The sequence below is a fragment of the Doryrhamphus excisus genome, linkage group LG10 (assembly GCF_037039965.1).
Source record: "Doryrhamphus excisus strain RoL-2023G ecotype Guam linkage group LG10, RoL_Dexc_Guam_v1.1, whole genome shotgun sequence".
In the NCBI taxonomy this organism is placed as follows: domain Eukaryota; kingdom Metazoa; phylum Chordata; class Actinopteri; order Syngnathiformes; family Syngnathidae; genus Doryrhamphus; species Doryrhamphus excisus.
In genome coordinates, this window is record NC_136366.1 from 7,834,478 (window position 1) to 7,848,936 (window position 14,459).

The 14,459-nt window shown below is 40.6% G+C and overlaps 1 protein-coding gene across 9 annotated transcripts in view; it reads right to left on the reverse strand.

The window, feature by feature from the left end:
• Nucleotides 1-14,459, reverse strand: part of znf618 (zinc finger protein 618) — a 33,595-nt gene that overhangs the window by 13,004 nt on the left and 6,132 nt on the right. For 5 of the 9 annotated variants that reach the window (XM_078793962.1, XM_078793957.1, XM_078793958.1 and 2 more), the window contains 5 exons: nucleotides 7,044-7,377; nucleotides 5,608-5,685; nucleotides 5,496-5,537; nucleotides 2,341-2,430; nucleotides 2,130-2,210 (listed from right to left, as the gene is read on the reverse strand). In XM_078793962.1, coding sequence (XP_078650088.1) covers nucleotides 2,130-2,210; nucleotides 2,341-2,430; nucleotides 5,496-5,537; nucleotides 5,608-5,685; nucleotides 7,044-7,377 — 625 coding nt within the window. The remainder of the gene's footprint in view (nucleotides 1-2,129; nucleotides 2,211-2,340; nucleotides 2,431-5,495; nucleotides 5,538-5,607; nucleotides 5,686-7,043; nucleotides 7,378-14,459) is intronic. The other 4 variants (XM_078793961.1, XM_078793965.1, XM_078793964.1 and 1 more) reach the window with 3 other exon arrangements.

Genomic DNA, 14,459 nt, shown 5'->3' on the forward strand with positions numbered 1-14,459 from the left:
CTTGCATGGGGCTCCACTCCGATTGAGATTGACCGTCATGTTTAGCTTCTTCCATTTTCTAATGATAGCTCCAACAGTGGACCTTTTTTCACCAAGCTGCTTGGTAATTGCTCCGTAGCCCTTTCCAGCCTTGTGGAGGTGTACAATTTTGTCTCTGGTGTCTTTGGACAGCTCTTTGGTCTTTGCCATGTTACAAGTTAAAGTCTTACTGATTGTATGGGGTGGACAGGTGTCTTTATGCAGCTAACGACCTCAAACAGGTGCATCTGATTCAGGATGATACATGGAGTGCAGGTGGACTTCTAATGGGCAGACTAACAGGTCTTTCAGGGTCAGAATTCTAGATGATACACAGGTGTTCAAATACTTATTTGCAGCTGTATCACACAAATAAATTGTTAAAAAATCATGCATTGTGATTTCTGGATTTTTCTTTTTAGTTTATCTCTCTCACAGTGGACATGCACCTACGATGAAAATTTCAGACCCCTCCATGATTTCTAAGTGGGAGAAATAGCAAAATAGCAGGGTGTTCAAATACTTATTTTCTTCACTGTATCAGTTCATATTTCAAAGTGCTTATGTACGTGGTTATACACGGAGCAAAACGGACCAGGGGTGTTCAAAGGCTCATTCTTTAATTAGCCTCTGGCACATAGTGGAAATAAAATTAAAACACAAAGCAAAAATGGGAATATGGAGCAAAAAGGCACGATATAAAAAAGAAACCGCTGAAATGTTGATTCAAACAACTAATGACAAAAAGCTTTGCCGGATCTAAATCTTAAGACCAGTCAAAAATAGCATATTTAGAATATGCGATTAGAACATTTGGATCTTAATTAGGCTTTAAATAGAGATACAATACACAAAAACAGGAGGGGGGAGTGAGACAAAAACATTTGGAAATTGTAATTACAAGACATAATCCTAAATAAAGTGAAATAGGTTGTTTTTCACCCGATCAAACGTTTAAAACCACCAAAATCTGCTCAAAATTCTCATTTGACATGGTCATGCCCTCCTGGTGGCTGAAGCTAAGAAGCGTTCTCTTCTAGAAGGTGGTCAGATGGTGGAGCTGCATGAGCAAGGCCTCTGGTAGCGAGCCATTGCTGCTGACAGACAGACGCACTAAGTCATTCTACATTTTCGAAAGGTAATAGTCAAGAAGTTACACCTGCGCTGAGCCGGAGGATCCCATTGGCTGTCTGTGAAGGCACAGGATGGTCCTGGACCCAAATTAAGGCCCCTACTGGTGCCGACTGAAGAGTAAATCAGAAAATCAAAGACCTGATCTTCTTCGACGCCACAAAATTGCCCGTTTAGATTTGGCAGGGAACATCAAACATGGGACTTTGAAAGGTGGCTTCCAAGGATATCCACCTGGGGGGGTTCCATCATTAAACAGGCTTTTTCATTCAGTGGAACACTGGAGCTTCGTGTGGTGCAGGGTCGTAAAACGGTGGATGGTTAAGTGCGGATGTTGCAGCGGGCATCCCTCATGACCGAGGATCCTGGTCTGTGTGGTAACAACTGGGTTCCTCAACAGGAAGGACTTCTTCAGGGAGGATAACATCACTCTTCTGGACCATACTGCATCTCTCCCTGACTTAATCTCTTGGAGAACATTTGGGGATGGATGGCAAGGGAAGTTAATAAAAATGGCCATCGGCTCCATCTTCACCACTTAGCCTCTTGGAAACACACGCCTCAAGCATGCCCAAACTAACTTTTGAAGTGATTCACAAGAACGGTGGAGCTACTCATTACCGAGTCCTACTGAGAAATTGTTTTGTTCTAGTTTGGAGAGTTTTTTGAGCAATGGTCTTTTGATCAGCTGATAAACAGCCTATTTCAGTTTAATTGTTGTGTTCAATAAATGACTTTTTTGTCACACTCCCCCTTCTTGCTTTTGCGTATTGTAGCTCTACTTAGAACCTAATTAGGATCCAAATGTGCAAAAGGTACATTCTAGCTGTTTCGCAACTGGTCTTTTGATTGGTTCTGTGTGTATGTATGTATGGGTCATATTATTTTAGTGTGGCACTGATACCATTATCTTAATTATGCCCAAGTTGCACATAACAAGTTATGGGATGTGATGAACAAAGTACATTAAATAGTCTTACTTGGTCCAATTTTATGGTAGGCTTCAATGGGCTCCTCTTCTTTAAGGCCGTCGACAGGCAGCATGACCTGCTCATATGGATCTGAAGTGGGCGGGGCAAAGAGATGATATATTTTTCAGAAATAATTTTTTTTAAATGCTATTTTTGTACAGTTCCCGCCCTCCCCAATGAAATTTGCCATGCAAAGTGCAGCAAGAAGCCTGGGTTTTACCATCTACTGCATGCAGGTCACGATGTTCCTGAAAGCAGCTGTAGTATTTATACTTCTTGCCGCAGATGTCACAGGAGTAACGGAAGCTACCTAACAGATGAGCAGATAGAGAAAGAAATTAGCATTTGTTGATTGAGGGCCACACAGACAATAACATCCTTAACCTGACAGGCAGTATTTTGTGAACAACTTAATCTAAACAGTAATAAAAGCAAGATAAAACTACAAGAGAATATTTGACACAGAGGACAGAAACAAGGTTTAAAAAAAAAAAAACTGAAAACATCATTGCACTAATAGGATATCTCCTTGTTTATCTTCCAAGCTTGTTAGGAATATCAAGTCAGGTGTGCAGGCTAAAAGAACATTAAATTAAGGCTGCTAATTTGGCTACATTAGGGAAGGCAGTTCAGCCAGGTGGCTGTTAACAACAGAACACTCAAAGCACCTCTTGGCACAGTGAAATCCTCGCCATGAGCCATCTGTTGCATAAACAGCATGCCAAAAACAGCCAATGGAAGATAGAAATCAATTTCAATCTTATTTCCAATCACTCGGGTCCGATGCCGAGGAGCCATCATTGTGCAAATCCATGTGACAAATGGCTGACGGCAAAGCAGTAATGTCTTGCTTTTCTGTAGCCCACCTTATTCTTACAGTAACACTAAATATCAAGCATGGAACGTGGAGAGTTTGTCATTTCGCTGCTTGTAAACCATGCATTTCCACCAACAATCTCCATATATTAACATATTTCTGGTGGATGGATAGTGCATCTCCCAATTACATATTGGCGAGAAACTGTAAAACATTTCAGAAAACATGCATTCATTTTCTATACCGCTGGTCTATTAGGGACGCAATGGTATGCTGGAGCCTATCCCAGCTGACTTAGGGCGAGAGACGGTACATTGACAGGGCAAACAACCTTTCATACTGACATTCACACCTATGGACAGTTTCCAATAAACCCAACATACATATTTTTGGAATGTGGGAGGAAACCGCAGAAGAAGAACATGCAAACGCCACACAGAGATGCCCAAGCACAGATACAAAGTAGCCAACATGCTAAGCAGCAGTGCTGAGCCAACATGCCACGGCTGATTTTGAGAGTGTAAAAAGGTTCCTCTCATTCTGTGAGGAAGTGGTAAATTTTTGGCTTTTTTGTCATCCTTTCCAATTCCGTTTGAACTTGAAGTACATGGGAGTGGCTTGCTATGCGAGCTACGGCTGGCTGTCACGCGCCTGTAGTGATGCCGTAGCCTGCGCAAATGTGATGTAAACAAATAATGGTAATGTAAAAATGACTGTCTTTCTGGCTCTAATAAGGTTTAAACCCGTACTTAGAAAGTCACAAACAGATTTTCTATGCTTCATCCAGGGCTCTACATTAAAAACAAAAATGACTTGCCCATGGGGAATCCTTAAGATGAGAACTACTTGCCCGAACTTGCCCCATGTAAAATGAAGACTGCCATAATGATATCACCTATTTTTTGTGGCATCACATGAAAAAAGAAAAATACAGAGAAATGGAACCGCTAGATTTTGTAGCTTATGCAAAATCAGCACTTGGTATTGGATCTAATCGGTGGTGTTTCATTGCGACCACTTCAAATTGTCACAGCAATGTGATTCACTCACCTGTGCCATCATTTGATTTGCTGCCGCTAATAAAAATACTCGTTTAAGAGGCACTGTTTCATCAGTTTTTGGTGTTTTCCCTTAGAAGTTGTTGAAGAATTAGACGATGTTGGCAGGGACGCCATGATAGATGTTTTCGTAGTCAAACGATCGCTGATTGGTTGATCGCAAACAAGAACGGGTGTGGGTAAAAAAAACACAGACTGCGGACCGCGGTCTAAATAAATGATTCTGATTGGTCCATTTCAAGATTTGCAAGGTTTTGGTTTGCAAATTACCACCGGAATTACGCAGTGTGTGTTTTACCAACACCCAACAAGAACCGCTTTTAAAAAAAACTCTTCGCAGTATGGCATGCCAAAGTGCACTTGCCCGACGGGAATATCACTGATTGGATGTACTTGCCCGAATTTTGTTTTAACTTCCCCGGGCCATCGATACATCGTTATTGTCGAGCCCTGTTCATCTATAAAAATATTCAGTCTTTTAATATTGAATCCTACTTCGCGAAAATGTACTTAATGCTGTTGTGTCCGGAAGCAATTACCATGATAAACCAGGGATTACTGTACATGTATGCAGGATCATTAACTGTACCGTCATAGCATCCAGACTACACATCTGGCAGCCATTTCAATCAAATGAGGAAAATCTCATTTAGCATGTTCTGTAGCGTGTCTCCCCAGCAAACCTTATTGAGTCAGGATATCATTTATTGTGCTTATAGTATGTTGCATCCTACAGTATTTTCTTCCCATAAATCTGGATAAAAACTATATCTATTAAAATCCTAGAATACAGCCATTCAGCCCTTGATTTCGTTCTGTTTTTATTTTCCACAATCACCATAAAACAAGGTTAAAGATAGACCACTGGTGATCGTGTTGGCATAGAACTGACCATCTGGATTTTAGATACTTCTCATTGGTTTTGATGAATGCCTGTGGGCTATTTCAGCAAGCAAGTGTGGGAAAATCCTGACACTATTCAAACAAAACATCCAAACCGGTTCCATTTTATTTGGGTGGCTTTAAAAGCGCTGCACTTTCCTGATAAGAATGTTATATTTTGAAAAATGTGATTTTAATGAGCGCAATCATCAAGTAGACAAGTATACAAGCCTTCTTAAGAATCTAATCTATCATATTTTGCCAGGCATCTTCTGTGCCCTACTTATTCAAACAGACCTTTTGGTTCCAGATGTTTGTATTTTTATACATACAACAACAGATTGTATCTGTCAGCATAAAGCCGGCTGTGCTTTTTAACATTACCCTACTCTTGCGCATGTAGGAAGATTTAAAAATAACTCCAGAAGTTCGAGGTAGGAGTATTTTTAGTCCTAATCAAACGTCCAGTATGAATCCTTGGAGGGATTTTAAGGTGCATGTGGAAAAAAATGGCCTCCGACACAACACGGTAGCCTTATGCTAAGGTCTTCTGTGGTGGACGGTCCGTCATTAGCTTTTTATTCGGCCTAAAAAATAACTTTGTAAAAGTATACTCACTGTTAGGCGCTGGTTGTAGATCCGCAACCATGCCTTCAGATTCTACAATATGGTGGGAAAAAGCAGCCTTCTTAGGGCATGTTTAAACAACAACAATGATGTAGTCTTTTACCTCTGTGTGCCCTGACATGTGTCTGAAAGCAGTTGTAGTACTTGTACTTCTTCCCACAGACTCCGCATATGTAGGAACCTACACAGAGAAGTCATGTCAGTGCATAATGTCACAGAAAAGCAACTGAAATTAACCAACATACCAGGCCAGAATAAAGATGCTATCCTAAAAGATGCTAAAGATGCTAAAACAGGGCTTGAAAGTTGCATACGCAAAAGTTGGGATTTATAAATATAAACTTAGCGTGAGAGTGTGCGCAAGGGTAGGCCAACGCTGTGGTTGGTGTACGCACCTTTTGGAGACACGGCATATTGGAAGCGGTGAAGTGAAATCACATTGTAGAAATAAACACGCTATGGAAGCCATGTATCCATCATTGCATGATAACATCACGCCGAGTCTTGTTATTTATTTGACTGACCATTACGCACATATCCGGATGAAAATAAAATAAAACAGATACATGAAAAACACAACGCAGTGTTTCAATACTTCATAATTTGATGTCATGATAATATGATGTGTTGGATGACAAACATACGTATAACACAAACATCAGGTTAGCAATTAAATGATTGCATGGAACAGAGCTAATATGCTAATAAGTGCTCCCTCTGTCACTTTTCTTTGGACAGTTGTGAATCCAGGGAAATGCAACTCAGGCTCATTAAATTTGGCCACAGCATTCATGAGGTACTTTGAATTGACCATATATGGTAAAATGTGGGTGTGCCGAGGGCGGGATGAGGGGTAAATCTTGCTGTGCTAACTTATAGGTGGAGTGTGATTTATCAAAGGACAATTGCGTGCAGGTGTGCGTACGAACGGTTTTATTAATCGGAATATTTTCAGCTGTAGCATAATTTATAGCAAATGTTGTATGAATGAGGACCCAGCTCGTTTGACAGAGGTGCTCTCCAGGCATATAATCTAATGCTATCGTCATATACCAATGGATAAAACAAGGAAAAGTTCCAAATCTAATTAAAAGACTATAAAACTCCCCATCAGTGGGAGCCTGAAGTTTGATTCCTAGGATATTGATAACGGTATGGTTTGATGTGTGTGAGCAAATGGCGCAGCATGTGTTTACCGTCCATTTGTCTGCCGCGTGTTACTTTAGCAGTGGTTAGCGAGTGTAATCCAGTCTTACAAGTAATTGTATGAGAATATCAACATCGTTGTCAATGCCATTGTGAAGAGTTGTGGATTGTTTCTTTTAACTTCAGTCCAAAATGACCAAACAACAAACTTCAAGCATTGCCGAGAAGCAACCTTAAAAGGGTCGGGGAGAAGCTTGTTGTGCCGTCATTTTGGATTAACTCTCACAAAGGGACCCGGCTTTCCAAAGTGAATTTTCATGAATATTTTGCAGTACTTTGTGGTGTGTGAAGAAAGGTTAAATCTGTTGAAATGACAGTACATATTTAACACACCTATGCATGAGTCTGTGCTCTTCGTTGGAGGTGGTGTGCCAAGGGCGAACATACCCTCCGTCTGAGTTCTACGAGATCCGCCTCCGCTGCCTTTGGGGTCGCTCCCTCCGATGACGACGCAAATCTCCGCCGGGTTGGTGGCATCACAGACGCTGCCGTTGCTGGTCTCCACGGTACCCGGCTCCTTCTTTATCGTGACGGGAGGGGAGTTGGCGTCCTTACTGGTGGCGGCTGATGTTGAAGGCTTGCCGTTGCTCCCGTCGCTCCCTTGCTCCTTGCCGGGATTGGGTGCCTCTGGCGCACTCATGACTCCGCCTCCTCTGAGCCTGGACTCCTGGATGGGTTAACAAGAAAGTGGAAATGTTATTCAGAAAAATGACCTGAAATACTTTACTTTGCGCTTTTGCAACCTCATCTGATTTTCATCAGTTTAGCTTGGAATATGAGCTTGTACAAACCTTGATGGCGTTCTGGCCCAAAAAAAAAGTGCCACAATGTATGCTGGTAAACCAAAAGCACTACCAGTGATGCTACAATATATTACATTGTTTTATATAATGCTTGATGGGGCCCAGCCTCATCAGCTATGGGAAGCTGAACTACAGTATATCCATGCAAACCTCCATGGGGACGCCATTTTTCTGTGCAATACAACATTTGCATGAGTTCGGAAAACATTCATCTCTTTTAGTCAAACCCCGAATAGATGCAGTCATGCTGACTGACTGACATTAGGGGACAACAAAAGTGTTATCCATGGTGAAAAGGTTGCCTTAAGTTGCTCATACTGGACCTTTCACGGCCCATACCTTTGTGCTACTCAGATTCACAGAACTATCCAAAATCTACACAGCTTGACGCTTCAGCACATGACTATAAAAAGTAATGTGAGCAGAATGTTCTCAAAATGAACCGAACAAAACTGGGATAAACCTGGATGACTGACATTGCGGAAAAGAGTGGAAAAGTGGTCGTGTAAAAATAGCATAAATTCCCAATCTGGTTAACTCCAGTATACAGTACATGTAATGGGCTGGAAGGGTACTAAAACAGTCTTGCACATACCAATTGCTTAATATTTACCACTGGACTGTCTCCCGTGTCACTCGATAGTGTGTTCTGCTTCTGATTCGGCGTTATAAGGTTGTGATGTCACCACTAAAGTGTACCATACGGAAAAGGAAAGGCGCGATGATGAGCATAGAACACAATGTGGCAATAGCTTAGCAATGAAAGCTATGCATTGTTGTTGCGGCTGCTCAACACAATACGACTCCGTCAACAGCAACAATGAAGAACAAGAATGGAATGTGCGAAACGTGCACCTGAGCCCTTCTAGAACCCCCTTCCAGGCCATTTGGGCTGCATCTGCTCGTTTACATGCCGCTTTAAAGGGAAAATGGAAATGGAAACCATGACATTTAAATGTCAAATGGAAAGTATACAATTTGAAATGCCAAATAGTTAAGGCTGAATGCAAAGGGTGGGGGGTGACTATGTATTTTTTTTACGCAAATTGCAACATTTTAATTTCTAATCTCCTAATGTTTTATTTTCTTTTACTGCAAGTTCCAAATGTCAGTTTGTGTATCCCATTGTCATCGCTGGGGTTTATTCCGTCTTATTTTCATGACAAAGCAACACGATTACCAGTCAAGGTACATTGTTTCCTCACACACACAACTCGTGTATGAAAATGACTACATGTACAATGCAATACCTGCACCGGTTCGTTTTACATATATATGTTTATGTTGGATGTTTAAAAAATTGAACTACAGTAAACCTCGGATACATCGGACTCAGATATATCGGAAATTCGCTCACAACGGACAGATAAAAAAGAACCAATTTTTCTGTAATGCATTTCCAACAAAAATTCATTGCTTATATCGGATTTTTTAAAACGGATTTCGCCTATTTCGGACAAAATCTCCAGTCCCGTTCCAATTTCCCTCGCATATATCGGATGGCCGCATCGTGGCCTTTGATCCATCTTTGATCCATGTTCACAGCCAAAGCTGAAGATTATAACATCTTTGTATGAATTACAGACATGTACATGAGCATGTACAACGAAAAAAATAAATAAATTATCAAATCTGTAGAAATGCCTTTTGCGTTTACGTTAATCGTTTGGTTTCTAAACCTCCCTAATAGCAACAAGAAGGCATTTCTACAGATTTGAGAATTTTTTTCATTTATTTATTTTGTTGTACATGCTCATGTACATGTCTGTAATTCATACAAAGATGTTATAATCTTCAGATTTGGCTGTGAACATGGATCAAAGAAAGTTCCCCCATGGCATTGCGCGTTCGTGTAATGAATGTGGCGGACATTTTCCGGTATACGCATATAACGGATTTCGCTTATATCGGACAAAACCAGTGGGAACAATTGAATCCGATATATCCGAGGTTTACTGTATTACATGTTCAGAGGCATGAAGCCAAAACTTATTTATTTTAATGTTGTAAGCCTGGATAGGACTGAAAACGAAACACACATTGTTCAAAAGGGGGAAAGAATTGGGAAACAGTGGGGGTTGCTTTTAGCTGTAAATAGTTCTGTCAATGAAGAAACCTCTTATTATCACAATGGTCACATGACCAGTGTGGAGCGAATACACCATGAGCACCACCTCTGATAACATTAGTAATTAATATCAACAACAGGCAGGCCATTGAATAACTAAAGAAAACATCCTGGCCTCTTAGTCATCCATATCGTTTAATACCGGTCGTGGCCTCTCGTTCGTTGGCCATCTGTTCCTTCTTTTGAAATATGCAAGCCACAAGACAGTAAGTAAAAAAATACAATGCATGTAAAAATTAAATAAAAACACCAACGTGGTGGTAATGAGCCCAGAAGAAGCAACAAATGTTTTGGAATCCACTTTATATTTGGAATATTTGAGTTCTGCGATTGGCTGGCAACCAGTCCAGCTGGGATTTTTGCAAAAAAATATTTGTGGCAAATTTTTTGGCCTTTTCTGGTCCAAAACTAATATTTTCCTGACACTTACCTATGTTCTACTGCTGATTGCTATTGAGCGAAAAAGGTCTAATGGTTGTTTTGGTAGGTTCCAGACATTTGATCAATATGGAGTTTCTCGACACGCATGGTTTAAAGCCTACTGAATTTGTTTTAAGACACTTGACAACACTTGCACATCCTCTCTTAAGAGTCCAGTGCTTTTTTGAGGTTCCAGAAATAATTGCCCTATATTGGATCATAGTGCAGCTACAGTACTTGTGCACCATAATGAAGGACACTCTTCGGGCTAAAACCATTTTATTCTCCCACCAACCCAGGTTAAGTTCTTACCTTACCAAAAAAAAAAAAAAAGAAATCCCCTGCTTTGCAATTCAAATACACTGGAAAAAGAAAATCCAAATATAAAATACAAATTTGCTTAGGCTCCTGGAAAATGTTTGCACTCTGGGGAGGTCGGAGGAGGGGGGGAGTAAAAATAGGAGCGAGTTAAAAATGGAGGAGGGACGGGTCACTTCAATCACTGCACTGGTTTGTATTATCCGGAGTCGAGGCCGGAAAGTAATCTTTTCCTTAATCAAATGCACATTTTCTTGTCGTCTTGTAATAAATGTCTTCCAGTAAGGGGCTTGACCAATAATTTAAAAAAGCAATAATGTGAAGAAATATATAACCCCCCCTCCCCCCTGCATCCCCACTTGAACATATACTGTATACACATCAAAGACTACTGCTACAAACCGACGGTCTCGTAAAATTCCAATAGTATACTGTATTCTCCACAATCCCCCCTCCCCATAAAAACATTTTCAATCTATATGTTAATGCTGTGAATTAAATTTTAATAACACCAGACTTGAATCACGCAGAAATAAATCCAGAAAGATCAGGGCCCTAAAATTAGAAATTCAAGGCGGCATACGAGCTGCCACTAAAACCCTCGTAGACTAGAAGATTACATTTTTGATGAAAATCAAAATTACACTGCAAACATACCAGGGTGCGGCAAACCGTGCGCTATTGTGATTTATGGATTCATTAAATCCCCGGGAGTTTCAACCCCCCCCGTCCCCCCACCCCTGTTTTCCACTCGCAGAAATTAGATTTGTTTTGCAGAATTTTTTTTTTCTCCACAGGCCTGCACAAGACGGACACACACAAAAAAAGACAATTTTGTGTACATAACCACCGTATGTAAACAGGCCTAATTTTCACTGCAGCAGCAAATGAATGTCCCAATGCATTATTCATCAAACCAATAAGGTTCATTTTTACAAGAGAAGGGAGAGAAAGAAATATGAGCAGAATCCACACCATTTTATGCGGCCGCCCTAACCCCTGAAAAGCAATTTCCCAGGGACTAATATAAATTAAGCAATTTCCAGACATTTTCAGCACAGCCACTAAAAAAAAAGAGCAGAACAGTGGATGCCTGCAATGCTCAAAATGGATTCTAAAAAGGCCCATTTTAACCCCCCCCCCCATAACTTACCAATAACAGTGCTGAACAAGAAATGGCAAACAATCAAAGAAAGCAATCTTTCCATTTTAGATAATCAAAAGAAAACTAAGGCTAGTTGATAAGAGCTAAAAATGATCCCTCCATATGTCTCTCAGCATTGCGGTATTTATTATTCTAACTAAAATATGGCAGCGGAACCTTTGAAGTCGACTGTCACAGAGATCGTACAAATCAGAAATCAATCTACTGTTTTATTGCTTTGCTAAATTAATAAAATATCCTACAAACCTGACCAGCTGTAATGCAAACACAAGACGTCGGTTTATTTATTGCCTGAGACGCAAGATCAGGGCGTCACAAGATCGGATAAACATGGATGTTTTTCTTGTTCGGGTATTTATTTCAAAACAAGGGCCACCGTCATGTAGTTCCAAAATCATAGGTCTGGAGGTTGTATAAATGACAATTTAATCACACAACATTTCAGAGCTTGAATTGCTGTTTAGTGCACAGCATCGAAGGATGGCTTGTGAAGTCAAATGTCCCCTCGGGTCGTAGAAACTGGAATTCAACCACAACAAAGTCACATAAACAATATTGTTGGAAATGCTGTGTATTGAAAAAAAAGTAAATTCAGCAATACTTTGGTTGCATTATTTTTATGATTTGATGAGCTATTTTCATAACCATGTTCAATTCCACAAATTTGTGTTTATTTTTTTTAAAAAGGGTCGGTACAGGAGAGACCTAAATAAATTCATTCATTCATTCATTTTCTACCGCTTTTTCCTGGAGGCTATCCCAGCTGCCTTCGGGCAGGAGGCGGGGTAAACCCTGGACTGGTGGCCAGCCAATCACAGGGCACATATAGACAAACAACCATTCACACTCACATTCATACCTATGGACAATTTGGAGTCGCCAATTAACCTAGCATGTTTTTGGAATGTGGGAGGAAAACGCAATACCCGGTAAAAAAACCACGCATGCACAGTGAGAACATGCAAACTCCACACAGAGATGGTCGAGGGTGGAATTGAACCCTGGTTTCCTAGCTGTGAGGTCTGCGCGCTAACCACTCGATCACCGTGCCGCCACACCGAAATAAATGTACCTCTTTATTCTCAAAAGCTCAGGGTTCTTTTTCAACATGGTCATCAAAAGACTGGGCAAAATTATCCTTATTTTTGGATTTCCACCCACCAACACTTGATCCAAAAGCAGCACCACAGTCATAGACCGGAATTTGCACAAAATCTTGTACCGAATACACTTTTGCATTCAGTCGTATGAGCAAGTGTCTCCGAACTTTTGACTGATAATGCATTTCGCTCGAGCCGTGCAAAACATCCGACACGCAACACACCGTTTTGCATCACAAAATCTCAAATGAGCGACACAAAAAGTTGACTTCAAAATAAACGATCATGGTGAAACCCAATTTAAATAACATTTATGCTGCATCATGTCAAAACTACATTTCATCCAGATCTGATCCAGACTGCACATGTGGACGTAATGGAAAGGTAACATGGGAAATCCTATTTAACATGTTAACAGGTTTCTATCTCTGTCAGATCTCATCACGCTGCCTTGTAATTTTTTCGTGCTTGAGCGAGGTGTTGTTATATTTGACTTCTTTCAGATCCAGAGAAAAATCATTTAGATGAAACGTTAGCTCCTTTTAAGCGATTAAGATCTGGAAAAGATTTTAGCCGCTCAATCAATCATTGATTTTTGCAGATGACAAATGTTCGAGCCTTGGGGGAGGCCTCCCATGCATCAATTTCCTAAGATGAGATGAAATTTCAATTCGACAAACAAAAGGCAGAATTATACTGACAGATTTATTATTATAATTTCTAACAGCTCACTGAATTTATTATGAGGACTTGAAGGTCAGCATTCAAATTCTACCCCCCCCCCCCACCCTCCCCGGTAGCAAAATGGCAACTGCTTTCCCTCGGACTCAAATAAAAGCAAGCTGAGCAAAATGGGAAAAGTGTTTGCCGTCCACAGGATTAATAAAATAAACGCAGTATGGGATTGTTTTCCCTGCTCTGCATTTTTTGCTGGCATGCTCTTTCTTCCTTCAGTCCGCCTCCGTTTGCTATTTTGTGCAAACAACACTCCCAATCTAAAAATCTGGGACAAAATCGTCAAGTGTACAAAACAGAAAAGCAGGCAGGCCAGAAATCTGAAAATACCAAATGTTATGACTTCACTGTCAAAACTGGATAAGTAGATTTTTTTTTAACATTCTTTGAAAAATTCACCCGTAAGCAAAACCATGCAAGGCCAGAAGGAAAGGGCTGACTTGCAGCTTGCTGATGGATGCGCTTTGGGTTTTTTTTTGAAAAAGGTCATTGTAAATTCATTACAGAAGGAAGTACTTTCATTATATTTTGGAATAAGAAAGACCGTTTTTAAATCGATAAATTAAAAATTCTGAATCTGTTGAGAAAAAAAGTCTATTCAGATGAACAAATCGTACACTAATGGATTATCCTCCTGAAACCCGGCAATGCATTGTCCTCCTCTGTAAGGGGCTAGCCTCATCACAGCCTCATTTCAAATGCAAAACACTTAACAAGGAAAAAAACCTGTTGTGCTGTGGAGAGAACACCCAAGCTCAAGTCGTATGTGATTGGCTGGGGTTTAGAAACGGCAAAAAGATGCACTAAAATCTGGCTTTCATGTCAGACGACAGTCATGTCCTCCTGATGGCAAAGGCAAAAAGGCTTTCTGTCTTGGAGCACGGCAGGCGCAAGTAATGATTGCTCAGGTTGGACGCAGTAACATGGGGATATTACATTTCTTAAAATAATATGTTTATGGGATGACAGAAGTCAAAGGTTATTGGACTGCAGTCCGCATCAGTCGGGGTCTTCATGTGGGTCGAGGATTGGGCTACGTCTTCCTGTCCTGTCACATGCTCCGGCTTAACCTAAGTGGAC